General features: G+C 45.2%; 1 protein-coding gene across 1 annotated transcript; it reads left to right on the forward strand.

The window, feature by feature from the left end:
* Window positions 1-360: 360 nt before the first annotated feature.
* Window positions 361-12,217, forward strand: LOC124145162 (neuroglobin-like). The gene is made up of 2 exons (XM_046514851.2): window positions 361-578; window positions 10,565-12,217. The coding sequence occupies exon 2, from the start codon at window positions 10,571-10,573 to the stop codon at window positions 11,102-11,104; it is 534 nt and encodes a 177-aa protein (XP_046370807.2). The 5' UTR covers window positions 361-578; window positions 10,565-10,570; the 3' UTR covers window positions 11,105-12,217.
* The last annotated feature ends 1,277 nt before the right edge of the window (window positions 12,218-13,494 follow it).

The following is a 13,494-nucleotide window of genomic DNA, read 5'->3' on the forward strand; positions in this document are numbered from 1 at the left end:
GGGCAGGGCTTTGAGTTGGATAATGCTGCTGGAGAGGGAAGGGTGCCTTTGAGTCGGGTACCAGAAGTAACTTGTAGCTATTTCTTTTATAGGCAAAATGGAAAAGAAGCGGTGTGGTTGGGAATAGGGGCCTTAAGGTTTGAAGCAGGGAGGGTTGGATCTAGATAGAGGTTATAAACTATTCCCCACGTGAACAGACGTCATAGTCACAGGCAAAGAGTGTAGAACAGTTTGTTTCGTTCGTAAGTGCAGGGTGCACTTCATTCCATCAATACACCTGAGTGGTCTCCGCTGAAAGTAATTACGCCTAATTGTTTATTTTAACCAGTGAATGCTTTTCTGTGAGATGAGTCTGTTAACGTGGAGAGGTCACCGTGGTGTAGTACACGCTGTCGAGAGCATTACGTACTCACCTGAGGACAGGTGTGATACTACCTCAGCAACGACAGGTGTACATCAACAGCACGTCAAGACATCAGCTACATCGACCGTGCTTTGGGGCAAAATATGAGATATCAAGGGAACGGTTGCTATACGTTTGTGTGAATGTTCAGAGACATTTCGGCTCGGCTCAAACGGTAAGTCAAACAGTAAAGGCGTCATAACCCTGGTGTCATGCTTAGACCATCCTGCACCTGTCTGTCGTTGTGGTCCCACAGTAAGGTGTCATAACCCTGGTGTCATGCTTAGATTATCCTGCACCTGTCTGTCGTGGTAGTCACACAGTTAGGCGTCATAACCCTGGTGTCATACTTAGATCATACTGCACCTTTCTGTAGTGGTAGTCACACAGTTAGGAATCATAACCCTGGTGTCATGCTTAGATCATCCTCCACCTGTCTGTCGTGGTAGTCCCATAGTTAGGCGTCATAACCCTGGTGTGATGCTTAGATCACCCTGCACCTGTCTGTCATGGTAGTCACACAGTTAGGAGTCATAACCCTTGTGTCATGCTTAGATCATCCTGCACCTGTCTGTCGTGGTAGTCACACAGTTAGGAGTCATAACCCTGGTGTCATGCTTAGATCATCCTTCACCTGTCTGTCGTGTCAGTCACACAGTAAGGAATCATAACCCTGGTGTCATGCTTAGATCATACTGCACCTTTCTGTCGTGTCAGTCACACAGTAAGGAATCATAACCCTGGTGTCATGCTTAGATCATACTGCACCTGTCTGTCGTGGTAGTCACACAGTTAGGAGTCATAACCCTTGTGTCATGCTTAGATCATCCTGCACCTGTCTGTCGTGGTAGTCACACAGTTAGGAGTCATAACCCTGGTGTCATGCTTAGATCATCCTCCACCTGTCTGTCGCTGTAGTCACAAAGTTAAGCGTCATAACCCTGGTGTCATGCTTACATCATCCTCCACCTGTCTGTCGTGTCAGTCACACAGTAAGGAATCATAACCCTGGTGTCATGCTTAGATCATCCTCCACCTGTCTGTCGTGGCAGTCACACAGTTAGGTGTCATAACCCTGGTGTCATGCTTACATCATCCTACATCTGTCTGTCGTGGCAGTCACACAGTAAGGCGTCATAACCCTGGTGTCATGCTTAGATCATCCTCCACCTGTCTGTCGTGGCAGTCACACAGTTAGGTGTCATAACCCTGATGTCATGCTTAGATCATCCTCAACCTGTCTGTCGTTGTAGTCACACAGTTAGGTTTCATAACCCTTTTGTCATGCTTAGATAATCCTCCACCTGTCTGTCGTGGTAGTCACACAGTCAGGCGTCATAACCCTGGTGTCATGCTTAGATTATCCTCCACCTGTTTAACGTGGTAGTCACACAGATAGGTGTCATAACCCTTTTGTCATGCTTAGATAATCCTCCACCTGTCTGTCGTGGTAGTCACACAGTTAGGCGTCATAACCCTGGTGTCATGCTTAGATCATCCTGCGTCTGCCGGTCGTGGAAGTCATACAGTTAGGTGTGAAAACCTGGTGTCATGTTTAGATCATCCTACATCTGTCTGTCGTGGTTGTCACACAGTTAGGCGTCATTACCCTGGTGTCATGCTTAGATCATCCTCCACCTGTCTGTCGTGGTAGTCACACAGTTAGGCGTCATAACCCTGGTGCCATGCTTAGATCATCCTCCACCTGTCTGTCGTGTCAGTCACACAGTTAGGTGTCATAACACTGGTGTCATGCTTAGATCATCCTCCACCTGTCTGTCGTGGTAGTCACACAGTTAGGCGTCATAACCCTTTTGTCATGCTTAGATCATCCTCCACCTGTCTGTCGCTGTAGTCACAAAGTTAAGCGTCATAACCCTGGTGTCATGCTTAGATCATCCTCCACCTGTCTGTCGTGTCAGTCACACAGTTAGGCGTCATAACCCTGGTGTCATGCTTAGATCATCCTCAACCTGTCTGTCGTTGTAGTCACACAGTTAGGCGTCATAACCCTGGTGTCATACTTAGATCATACTGCACCTTTCTGTAGTGGTAGTCACACAGTTAGGAAGCATAACCCTGGTGTCATGCTTAGATAATCCTCCACCTGTCTGTCGTGGTAGTCACACAGTTAGGCGTCATAACCCTGGTGTCATGCTTAGATTATCCTCCACCTGTTTGACGTGGTAGTCACACAGATAGGTGTCATAACCCTTTTGTCATGCTTAGATAATCCTCCACCTGTCTGTCGTGGTAGTCACACAGTTAGGCGTCATAACCCTGGTGTCATGCTTAGATCATCCTGCGTCTGCCGGTCGTGGAAGTCATACAGTTAGGTGTGAAAATCTGGTGTCATGCTTAGATCATCCTACATCTGTCTGTCGTGTCAGTCACACAGTAAGGAATCATAACCCTGGTGTCATGTTAGATCATCCTGCACCTGTCTGTCGTGGTAGTCACACAGTAAGGCGTCATAACCCTGGTGTCATGCTTAGATCATCCTCCACCTGTCTGTCGTGTCAGTCACACAGTAAGGAATCATAACCCTGGTGTCATGCTTAGATCATCCTCCACCTGTCTGTCGTGTCAGTCACACAGTAAGGAATCATAACCCTGGTGTCATGCTTAGATCATCCTCCACCTGTCTGTCGTGTCAGTCACACAGTAAGGAATCATAACCCTGGTGTCATGCTTAGATCATCCTCCACCTGTCTGTCGTGTCAGTCACACAGTAAGGAATCATAACCCTGGTGTCATGCTTAGATCATCCTCCACCTGTCTGTCGTGTCAGTCACACAGTAAGGAATCATAACCCTGGTGTCATGCTTAGATCATCCTCCACCTGTCTGTCGTGTCAGTCACACAGTAAGGAATCATAACCCTGGTGTCATGCTTAGATCATCCTCCACCTGTCTGTCGTGTCAGTCACACAGTTAGGTGTCATAACCCTGGTGTCATGCTTAGATCATCCTCCACCTGTCTGTCGTGTCAGTCACACAGTAAGGCGTCATAACCCTGGTGTCATGCTTAGATCATCCTGCACCTGTCTGTCGTGGTAGTCACACAGTAAGGCGTCATAACCCTGGTGTCATGCTTAGATCATCCTCCACCTGTCTGTCGTGGCAGTCACACAGTTAGGTGTCATAACCCTGGTGTCATGCTTAGATCATCCTCAACCTGTCTGTCGTTGTAGTCACACAGTTAGGTGTCATAACCCTTTTGTCATGCTTAGATAATCCTCCACCTGTCTGTCGTGGTAGTCACACAGTTAGGCGTCATAACCCTGGTGTCATGCTTAGATTATCCTCCACCTGTTTGACGTGGTAGTCACACAGATAGGTGTCATAACCCTTTTGTCATGCTTAGATAATCCTCCACCTGTCTGTCGTGGTAGTCACACAGTTAGGCGTCATAACCCTGGTGTCATGCTTAGATCATCCTGCGTCTGCCGGTCGTGGAAGTCATACAGTTAGGTGTGAAAACCTGGTGTCATGCTTAGATCATCCTACATCTGTCTGTCGTGGTTGTCACACAGTTAGGCGTCATTACCCTGGTGTCATGCTTAGATCATCCTCCACCTGTCTGTCGTGGTAGTCACACAGTTAGGCGTCATAACCCTGGTGTCATGCTTAGATCATCCTCCACCTGTCTGTCGTGTCAGTCACACAGTTAGGTGTCATAACACTGGTGTCATGCTTAGATCATCCTCCACCTGTCTGTCGTGGTAGTCACACAGTAAGGCGTCATAACCCTTTTGTCATGCTTAGATCATCCTCCACCTGTCTGTCGCTGTAGTCACAAAGTTAAGCGTCATAACCCTGGTGTCATGCTTAGATCATCCTCCACCTGTCTGTCGTGTCAGTCACACAGTAAGGCGTCATAACCCTTTTGTCATGCTTAGATCATCCTCCACCTCTCCGTCGTAGTAGTCACACAGTTAGGCATCATAACCCTTTTGTCATGCTTAGATCATCCTGCACCTGTCTGTCGTGTCAGTCATACAGTAAGGCGTCATAACCCTGGTGTCATGCTTAGATCATCCTCCACCTGTCTGTCGTTGTAGTCACACAGTTAGGCGTCATAACCCTGGTGTCATGCTTAGATCATCCTCCACCTGTCTGTCGTGGTTGTCACACAGTTAGGCGTCATAACCCTGGTGTCATGTTTAGATCATCCTCCACCTGTCTGTCGTTGTAGTCACACAGTTAGGCGTCATAACCCTGGTGTCATGCTTAGATCATCCTCCACCTGTCTGTCGTGTCAGTCACACAGTTAGGCGTCATAACCCTGGTGTCATGCTTACATCATCCTCCACCTGTCTGTCGTGGTTGTCACACAGTTAGGCGTCATAACCCTTGTGCCATGCTTAGATCATCCTGCACCTGTCCGTCGTAGTAGTCACACAGTAAGGCGTCATGACCCTGGTGTCATGCTTAGATTATCCTCATCCTGTCTGTCGTGGCAGTCACACAGTTAGGTGTCATAACCCTGATGTCATGCTTAGACCATCCTGCACCTGTCTGTCGTTGTGGTCCCACAGTAAGGTGTCAAAACCCTGGTGTCATGCTTAGATTATCCTGCACCTGTCTGTCGTGGCAGTCACACAGTTAGGCGTCATAACCCTGGTGTCATGCTTAGATCATCCTCCACCTGTCCGTCGTAGTAGTCAGACAGTTAGGCATCATAACCCTTTTGTCATGCTTAGATCATCCTCCACCTGTCTGTCGTTGTAGTCACACAGTAAGGCGTCATAACCCTGGTGTCATGCTTAGATCATCCTCCACCTGTCTGTCGTGGTTGTCACACAGTTAGGCGTCATAACCCTGGTGTCATGCTTAGATCATTCTCCACCTGTCTGTCGTTGTAGTCACACAGGTAGGCGTCATAACCCTTGTGTCATGCTTAGATCATCCTCCACCTGTCTGTCGTTGTAGTCACACAGTTAGGCGTCATTACCCTGGTGTCATGCTTAGATCATCCTGCACCTGTCTGTCGTGTTATCACACAGTTAGGTGTCATAACCCTTGTGTCATGCTTAGATCATCCTCCACCTGTCTGTCGTTGTGGTCACACAGTAAGGTGTCATAACCCTGGTGTCATGCTTAGATCATCCTGCACCTGTCTGTCGTTGTAGTCAAACAGTTAGGCGTCATAACCCTTTTGTCATGCTTAGATCATCCTGAACCTGTCTGTCGTGGTAGTCACACAGTTAGGTGTCATAACCCTGATGTCATGCTTAGATCATCCTGCACCTGTCTGTCGTGGTAGTCACTTAGTTAGGCGTCATAACCCTTGTGTCATGCTTAGATCATCCTGCACCTGTCTGTCGTGTAGTCACACAGTTAGGCGTCATAACCCTTGTGTTATGCTTAGATCATCCTTCACCTGTCTGTCGTGTTATCACACAGTTAGGCGGCATAACCCTGGTGTCATCCTTAGATCATCCTGCACCTGTCTGTCGTGTAGTCACACAGTTAGGCGTCATAACCCTTGTGTCATGCTTAGATCATCATTCACCTGTCTGTCGTGGTTGTCACACAGTTAGGCGTCATAACCCTGGTGCCATGCTTAGATCATCCTGCACCTGTCTGTCGTAGTAGTCACACAGTTAGGCGTCATAACCCTGGTGTCATGCTTAGATCATCCTTCACCTGTCTGTCGTGGTTGTCACACAGTTAGGCGTCATAACCCTGGTGCCATGCTTAGATCATCCTGCACCTGTCTGTCGTAGTAGTCACACAGTAAGGCGTCATAACCCTGGTGTCATGCTTAGACCATCCTTCACCTGTCTGTCGTGTTATCACTGCCTTTATCTTATCATCAACAAAGTTGATAAAGTACAGAATATGTAACAAAGGAATTTATTGAGAGATACTCCCACAAAAAGCGGAAGAGCAAATTTAGCAGTGGTTTGTAGGGGTACATTCAGTATCTTCACTTCAATTAAAGGCAGGGTTGTTGGGGTACATTCAATATCTTCACTTCAATGATAGGCAGGGTTCTAGGGGTACATTCAGTATCTTTACTTCAGTGATAGGCAGGGTTGTGGGGGTACATTCAGTATCTTTACTTCAGTGATAGGCAGGGTTGTGGGGGTACATTCAGTATCTTCACTTCAGTGATAGGCAGGGTTGTGGGGGTACATCAGGATCTTCACTTAAGTTATGGGTAGGGTTGTGGGGGTACATTCAGTATCTTCACTTCAGTGACAGGCAGGGTTGTGGGGGTATATTCAGTATCTTCACTTAAGTTATAGGTAGGGTTTTGGGGGTACATTCAGTATCTTCACTTCAGTGACAGGCAGGGTTGTTGGGGTTCATTCAGTATCTTCACTTCAGTGATGGGCAGGGTTGTGGGGTACATTCATGATCTTCACTTCAGTGACAGGCAGGGTTGTGGGGGTACATTCAGTATCTTCACTTCAGTGATTGGCAGGGTTGTGGGGTACATTCATGATCTTCACTTCAGTGACAGGCAGGGTTGTGGGGGTACATTAAGTATCTTCACTTCAGTGATGGGCAGGGTTGTGGGGTACATTCATGATCTTCACTTCAGTGACAGGCAGGGTTGTGGGGGTACATTCAGTATCTTCACTTCAGTGATGGGCAGGGTTCTGGGGGTACATTCAGTATCTTCACTTCAGTGACAGGCAGGGTTGTGGGGGTACATTCAGTGTCTTCACTTCAGTGATGGGCAGGGTTTGGGGGTACATTCAGTATCTTTACTTCAGTGATAGGTAGGGTTGTGGGGGTACATTAAGTATCTTTACTTCAGTGATAGGCAGGGTTGTGGGGGTACATTCAGTATCTTTACTTCAGTGATAGGCAGAGTTGTGGGGGTACATTCAGTATCTTTACTTCAGTAAAAGGTAGGGTTGTGGGGATACATTCAGTATCTTTACTTCAGTGATAGGCAGGGTTGTGTTGGTACATTCAGTATCTTCACTTCAGTGATCGGCAGGGTTGTGGGGATACATTCAGTATCTTTACTTCAGTGATAGGGAGGGTTATGGGGATACATTCAGTATCTTCACTTCAGTGATAGGCAGGGTGATGGGGATACATTCAGTATCTTTACTTCAGTGATAGGCAGGGTTGTGGGGGTACATTCAGTATCTTCACTTCAGTGACAGGGAGGGTTTGGGGGTACATTCAGTATCTTTACTTCAGTTATAGGCAGGGTTGTGGGAGTACATTCAGTATCTTTACTTCAGTGATAGGCAGGGTTATGGGGGTACATTCAGTATCTGTACTTCAGTGATAGGCAGGGTTGTGGGGGTTCATTCAATATGTTCACCTCAGTGACAGGCAGGGTTAAGGGGATACATTCAGTATCTTTACTTCAGTGATAGGCAGGGTTGTGGGGTACATTCAGTATCTTTACTTCAGTGATAGGCAGGGTTGTGTGGGTACATTCAGTATCTTTACTTCAGTGGCAGGCAGGGTTGTGGTGGTACATTCAGTATCTTTACTTCAGTTATAGGCAGGGTTGTGTGGGTACATTCAGTATCTTTACTTCAGTGACAGGCAGGGTTGTTGGGGTACATTCAGTATCTTTACTTAAGTTATAGGCAGGGTTGTGTGGGTACATTCAGTATTTTTACTTCAGTTATAGGCAGGGTTATGGGGATACATTCAGTATCTTTACTTCAGTGATAGGCAGGGTTATGGGGGTACATTCAGTATCTTCACTTCAGTGACAGGCAGGGTTGTGGGGGTACATTCAGTATCTTTACTTCAGTGATAGGCAGGGTTGTGTGGGTACATTCAGTATCTTTACTTCAGTGACAGGCAGGGTTGTTGGGGTACATTCAGTATCTTTACTTAAGTTATAGGCAGGGTTGTGTTGGTACATTCAGTATCTTTACTTTAGTGATAGGCAGGGTTATGGGGGTACATTCAGTATCTTTACTTCAGTGATAGGCAGGGTGATGGGGATACATTCAGTATCTTTACTTCAGTGATAGGCAGGGTTGTGGGGGTACATTCAGTATCTTCACTTCAGTGACAGGGAGGGTTTGGGGGTACATTCAGTATCTTTACTTCAGTGATAGGCAGGGTTGTGTGGGTACATTCAGTATCTTTACTTCAGTGACAGGCAGGGTTATGGGGATACATTCAGTATCTTTACTTCAGTGACAGGCAAGGTTATGGGGATACATTCAGTATCTTTACTTCAGTGATAGGCAGGGTTGTGGGGGTACATTCAGTATCTTTACTTCAGTGACAGGCAAGGTTATGGGGATACATTCAGTATCTTTACTTCAGTTATAGGCAGGGTTGTGGGGGTACATTCAGTATCTTTACTTCAGTGATAGGCAGGGTTGTGGGGGTACATTCAGTATCTTCACTTCAGTGATAGGCAGGGTTGTGGGGATACATTCAGTATCTTCACTTCAGTGATAGGCAGGGTTGTGTGGGCACATTCAGTATCTTCACTTAAGTTATAGGTAGGGTTGTGGGGGTACATTCAGTGTCTTCACTTCAATTAAAGGCAGGGTTGTGTGGGTATATTCAGTATCTTCACTTCAGTGATAGGTAGGGTTGTTGGGGTACATGCTGTATCTGCACTTCAGTGACAGGCAGGGTTGTGGGGGTACATTCAGTATCTTTACTTCAGTGACAGGCAAGGTTATGAGGATACATTCAGTATCTTTACTTCAGTGATAGGCAGGGTTGTGGGGGTACATTCAGTATCTTTACTTTAGTGATAGGCAGGGTTGTGGGGATATATTCAGTATCTTTACTTCAGTGACAGGCAAGGTTATGAGGATACATTCAGTATCTTTACTTCAGTGATAGGCAGGGTTGTGGGGGTACATTCAGTATCTTTACTTCAGTGACAGGCAATGTTATGGGGATACATTCAGTATCTTTACTTCAGTGATAGGCAGGGTTATGGGGATACATTCAGTATCTTTACTTCAGTGACAGGCAAGGTTATGAGGATACATTCAGTATCTTTACTTCAGTGATAGGCAGGGTTGTGGGGGTACATTCAGTATCTTTACTTCAGTGACAGGCAATGTTATGGGGATACATTCAGTATCTTTACTTCAGTTATAGGCAGGGTTGTGGGGGTACATTCAGTATCTTTACTTCAGTGATAGGCAGGGTTGTGGGATTACATTCAGTATCTTTACTTCAGTGACAGGCAAGGTTATGGGGATACATTCAGTATCTTTACTTCAGTTATAGGCAGGGTTGTGGGGGTACATTCAGTATCTTCACTTCAGTGATAGGCAGGGTTGTGGGGATACATTCAGTATCTTTACTTCAGTGATAGGCAGGGTTGTGTGGGTATATTCAGTATCTTCACTTCAGTGATAGGCAGGGTTGTGTGGGCACATTCAGTATCTTCACTTCAGTGATAGGTAGGGTTGTTGGGGTATATGCTGTATCTGCACTTCAGTGACAGGCAGGGTTGTGGGGGTACATTCAGTATCTTTACTTCAGTTAAAGGCAGGGTTGTGGCGGTACATTCAGTATCTTTACTTCAGTGATAGGCAGGGTTGTGTGGGTATATTCAGTATCTTCACTTCAGTGATAGGCAGGGTTATGGGGTTACATTCAGTATCTTCACTTCAGTGACAGGCAAGGTTATGGGGATACATTCAGTATCTTTACTTCAGTGACAGGAAGGGTTGTGGGGGTACATTCAGTATATTCACTTAAGTTATAGGCAGGGTTGTGGGGCTACATTCAGTATCTTTAATTCGGTGACATGCAGGGTTGTTGGGGTACATTCAGTATCTTCACTTCAGTGGTAGGCAGGGTTGTGGGGTTACATTCAGTATCTTTACTTCAGTGATAGGCAGGATTATTGGGATACATTCAGTAACTTTGCTTCAGTGACAGGCAGGGTTGTGGGGGTACATTCTGTATCTTCACTTCAATGACAGGCAGATTTGTGTGGGTACATTAAGTTTCTTCACTTCAGGGACTTATATTTTAACTATGGTATCTTATATTCAAGAGGCGGTCGGGTAGCCTAGTGGTTAAAGCGTTCGCTCGTGACGCCGAAGACCCGGGTTCGATTCCCGACATGGGTACAATGTGTGAAGCCCATTTCTTGTGTCCCCCGCCTTGATATTGCTGGAATATTGCTAAAAGCGGCGTAAAATCAAACTCACTCACTCACTCACTCACTCTTATATTCAAGGTCAGCATGGGTTGTGGGACGTCTAAGACGAAGACGACTGCAGCTCCCGAGAACAGTTACATCAGTGGGAAACAACGCATGCTGGTCCAGAAGACATGGCCTTATCTTGCGGGAGACATAGCCGGCATCGGCAGCAAGGTCTTCATCCGGATCTTCCAGCTCCACCCCAATGTGAAGCAGCTGTTTCCGTGTCGCCACAAGGAAGGCCAAGAACTGCTGCAGGATCAGAACTTTAAGGGACACGCGTCACGTTTCATGCAGGCCGTTGGTGCTGTCGTTGATAACATAGATGACCTTGACAGGTCACTGTCGCCCCTGTTGATTGGCCTGGGGCGCCAGCACATCCATTACAATGGCTTTATTTCGGAAAACTTCGACGCATTTACCGAGTCAATGACCTTGACCTGGTCGGAAGAACTAAAGGGACGTTTCACGGAAGAGGTGAAGGACGCCTGGGAGGCTGTGTTCGACTTCATAATGATGAAATTGAAAGAGGGTTTCGCTCTGGCTTGTGATAAGCGGGATAAACTTGTTCCATAATAATGTGGTAAAGCCATTTGATACAGTACTTAATTTATGTTGAAAACAGTTATGCTTAGATAATATGGTGAACACAAGCAACGAATGTGCCAGGGTAATATGGCGAACACATAGAAAGAATGTGCCAAGTTAATATGGTGAACGCAAGAAACGAATGTGACAAGGTAATATGGTGACAGCAAGAAACGAATGTGCCAATTGCAAGTTAATATGGTGAACGCAAGAAACGAATGTGACAAGGTAATATGGTGACAGCAAGAAACGAATGTGACAAGGTCATATGGTGAACACAAGAAACGAATGTGACAAGGTCATATGGTGAACGCAAGAAACGAATGTGACAAGGTCATATGGTGAACACAAGAAACGAATGTGACAAGGTCATATGGTGAACACAAAGAAAGAATGTGCCAAGTTAATATGGTGAACACAAGTAATGAATGTGACAAGGTCATATGGTGAACACAAAAGACGAACGTGCCAAGGTAATATGGTGAACACAAGAAACGAATGTGACAAGGTCATATGGTGAACACATGAAACGAATGTGCCAAGGTCATATGGTGAACACAAGAGACGAATGTGCCAAGGTGATATGGTGAACACAAGAAACGAATGAGACAAGGGGATATGGTGAACACAAGAAACGAATGTGCCAAGGTGATATGGTGAACACAAGAGACGAATGTGCCAAGGTCGTATTGCAGTCACAATTAATGAATATGGAATGGACATGCGGTAGCCAAAAGCTTGTCATATTGTGGTCACCAGAAGCTTATGAATCTGACCTAAATGTCATTTTAAAGGAGAATTGTGTCAAATTGGCTGATCTTATAATACCTTAGAACATCAACTAAACGTCACTACAATTGAAACAGTACTGTTTTATATGTGTGTTCATTGTAAGTCTATATTACAACGAATACGAATAAGGCAGGCGCTTATGCGTAAATACGTAACAGTTGTCGGTTGTGTTGCTCAAAATAAAAACACAAGTACAAATCTAGACTTCAGAGACTATAACAATAAGAAATACTTGATAAATAATTGAATGTTTACTTGGCAGCAATTAGATGTTGTATTCGACAAAAATAAAGGTGTTATAACAGTGTATGGGGAACCGACTATTTTGTTTTGTGTGAGGAGGGGGGATATTTTTCAGCTTCATCTGCAAAACCAGATATTTATTTCACAAATATAACACTTTGCAACAATGTATTTTTTGTGGCAGGCAATTTAATGGGCTTTTTGAAGGTCTGAAGCCCAAAGCTTAAATCTTTTTTCAGGAATTTTCAGGGACAACACATTTTTTCGATACAATCCAGCTCCCCAAGCCCATAAATAATCGATTCAAACCAGAGACTGAAAGCACGAGCATCGGATCATCCACGCGACCGGGGCACGATGAGACTTAATCAACCAAACTGTCACCCTTTAGTCTTCAGTCGGCAGCTCTTATAACAAACATACTTGTCATATGCTGATCCGGTACCCTATGGGGTCGGACGTATTGGACACAACGACACTTACCCTTCTCACTGGCTAAAGTGTTCCAAGCTTGTGAAGCTACGGCTTGGCTCAACAGTCCCATGTCCGTGTTTAGTCCGAATGTGGACACAGTAATTATATTCTAGGTAATACGCTGATGGGCACGCACTGGCAGACTGTTAACTCACCTGACTAACAGTCACGTGAACGTACGTGGGTATCGTTAGCATCGTTCTCCGAAAAGCAAAAGGCACTCAAAGCTGAAACCGTTCATGGATGAGCACAGTTTAGGTGTTTTTAAAATTTCAGATGTCGACAGTTGACCCAGCCACGACCTAAGACCTCTACAAACCCCGTTGTTCTAGTTCAAATGCATTTGCCACATGTCCCCTGAATCCAAAAGGTCCACGAAGCCTAAATGTTATGGGTATGATCTCTCTATATGACTATGGTGTCTCTAAAAGTGCTCACATAATTCCGATTTTAAACATGGCCGCCGTCGCAGCCATATTGTAAATGTTTTTCATTACTCCACCAGTTCTGCATGTACCATTATGAAATGGAATATACAGCAGGTATGTTCTATGCCCAGTGAGAAATTTCATTTTTTGCTATGTATATTGTGATATGTGATACTAATTCAACTTGACTCTAACCTGCCGCTGTGGCTGCCACTCGTAAAAGATAATCATAGTAATAGAACCAGTTATACATGTACAAAATGTGTAATAGAATCATCATTCTTTCTGTTATGTAGACCCTTCTATTACTGTCTTGCTAATATTCTATTTTTCTCTTATATGGCATTTATGGTCTAATGCAATATTCCAGAAAAAAAGTCAGCTGAGCAATACTGTATTACTCTAATTTGTCTATTATTGATGTCAGACTACCGATGCCGG

This window comes from Haliotis rufescens, unplaced genomic scaffold (genome assembly GCF_023055435.1).
Source record: "Haliotis rufescens isolate VD_foot unplaced genomic scaffold, xgHalRufe1.0.p SCAF_5, whole genome shotgun sequence".
Lineage (NCBI taxonomy): Eukaryota > Metazoa > Mollusca > Gastropoda > Lepetellida > Haliotidae > Haliotis > Haliotis rufescens.

Coding starts and splice junctions, on each gene's coding strand:
- LOC124145162 (XM_046514851.2), top strand. CDS start 10,571: ATGGGTTGTGGGACGTCTAAGACGAAGACGACTGCAGCTCCCGAGAAC.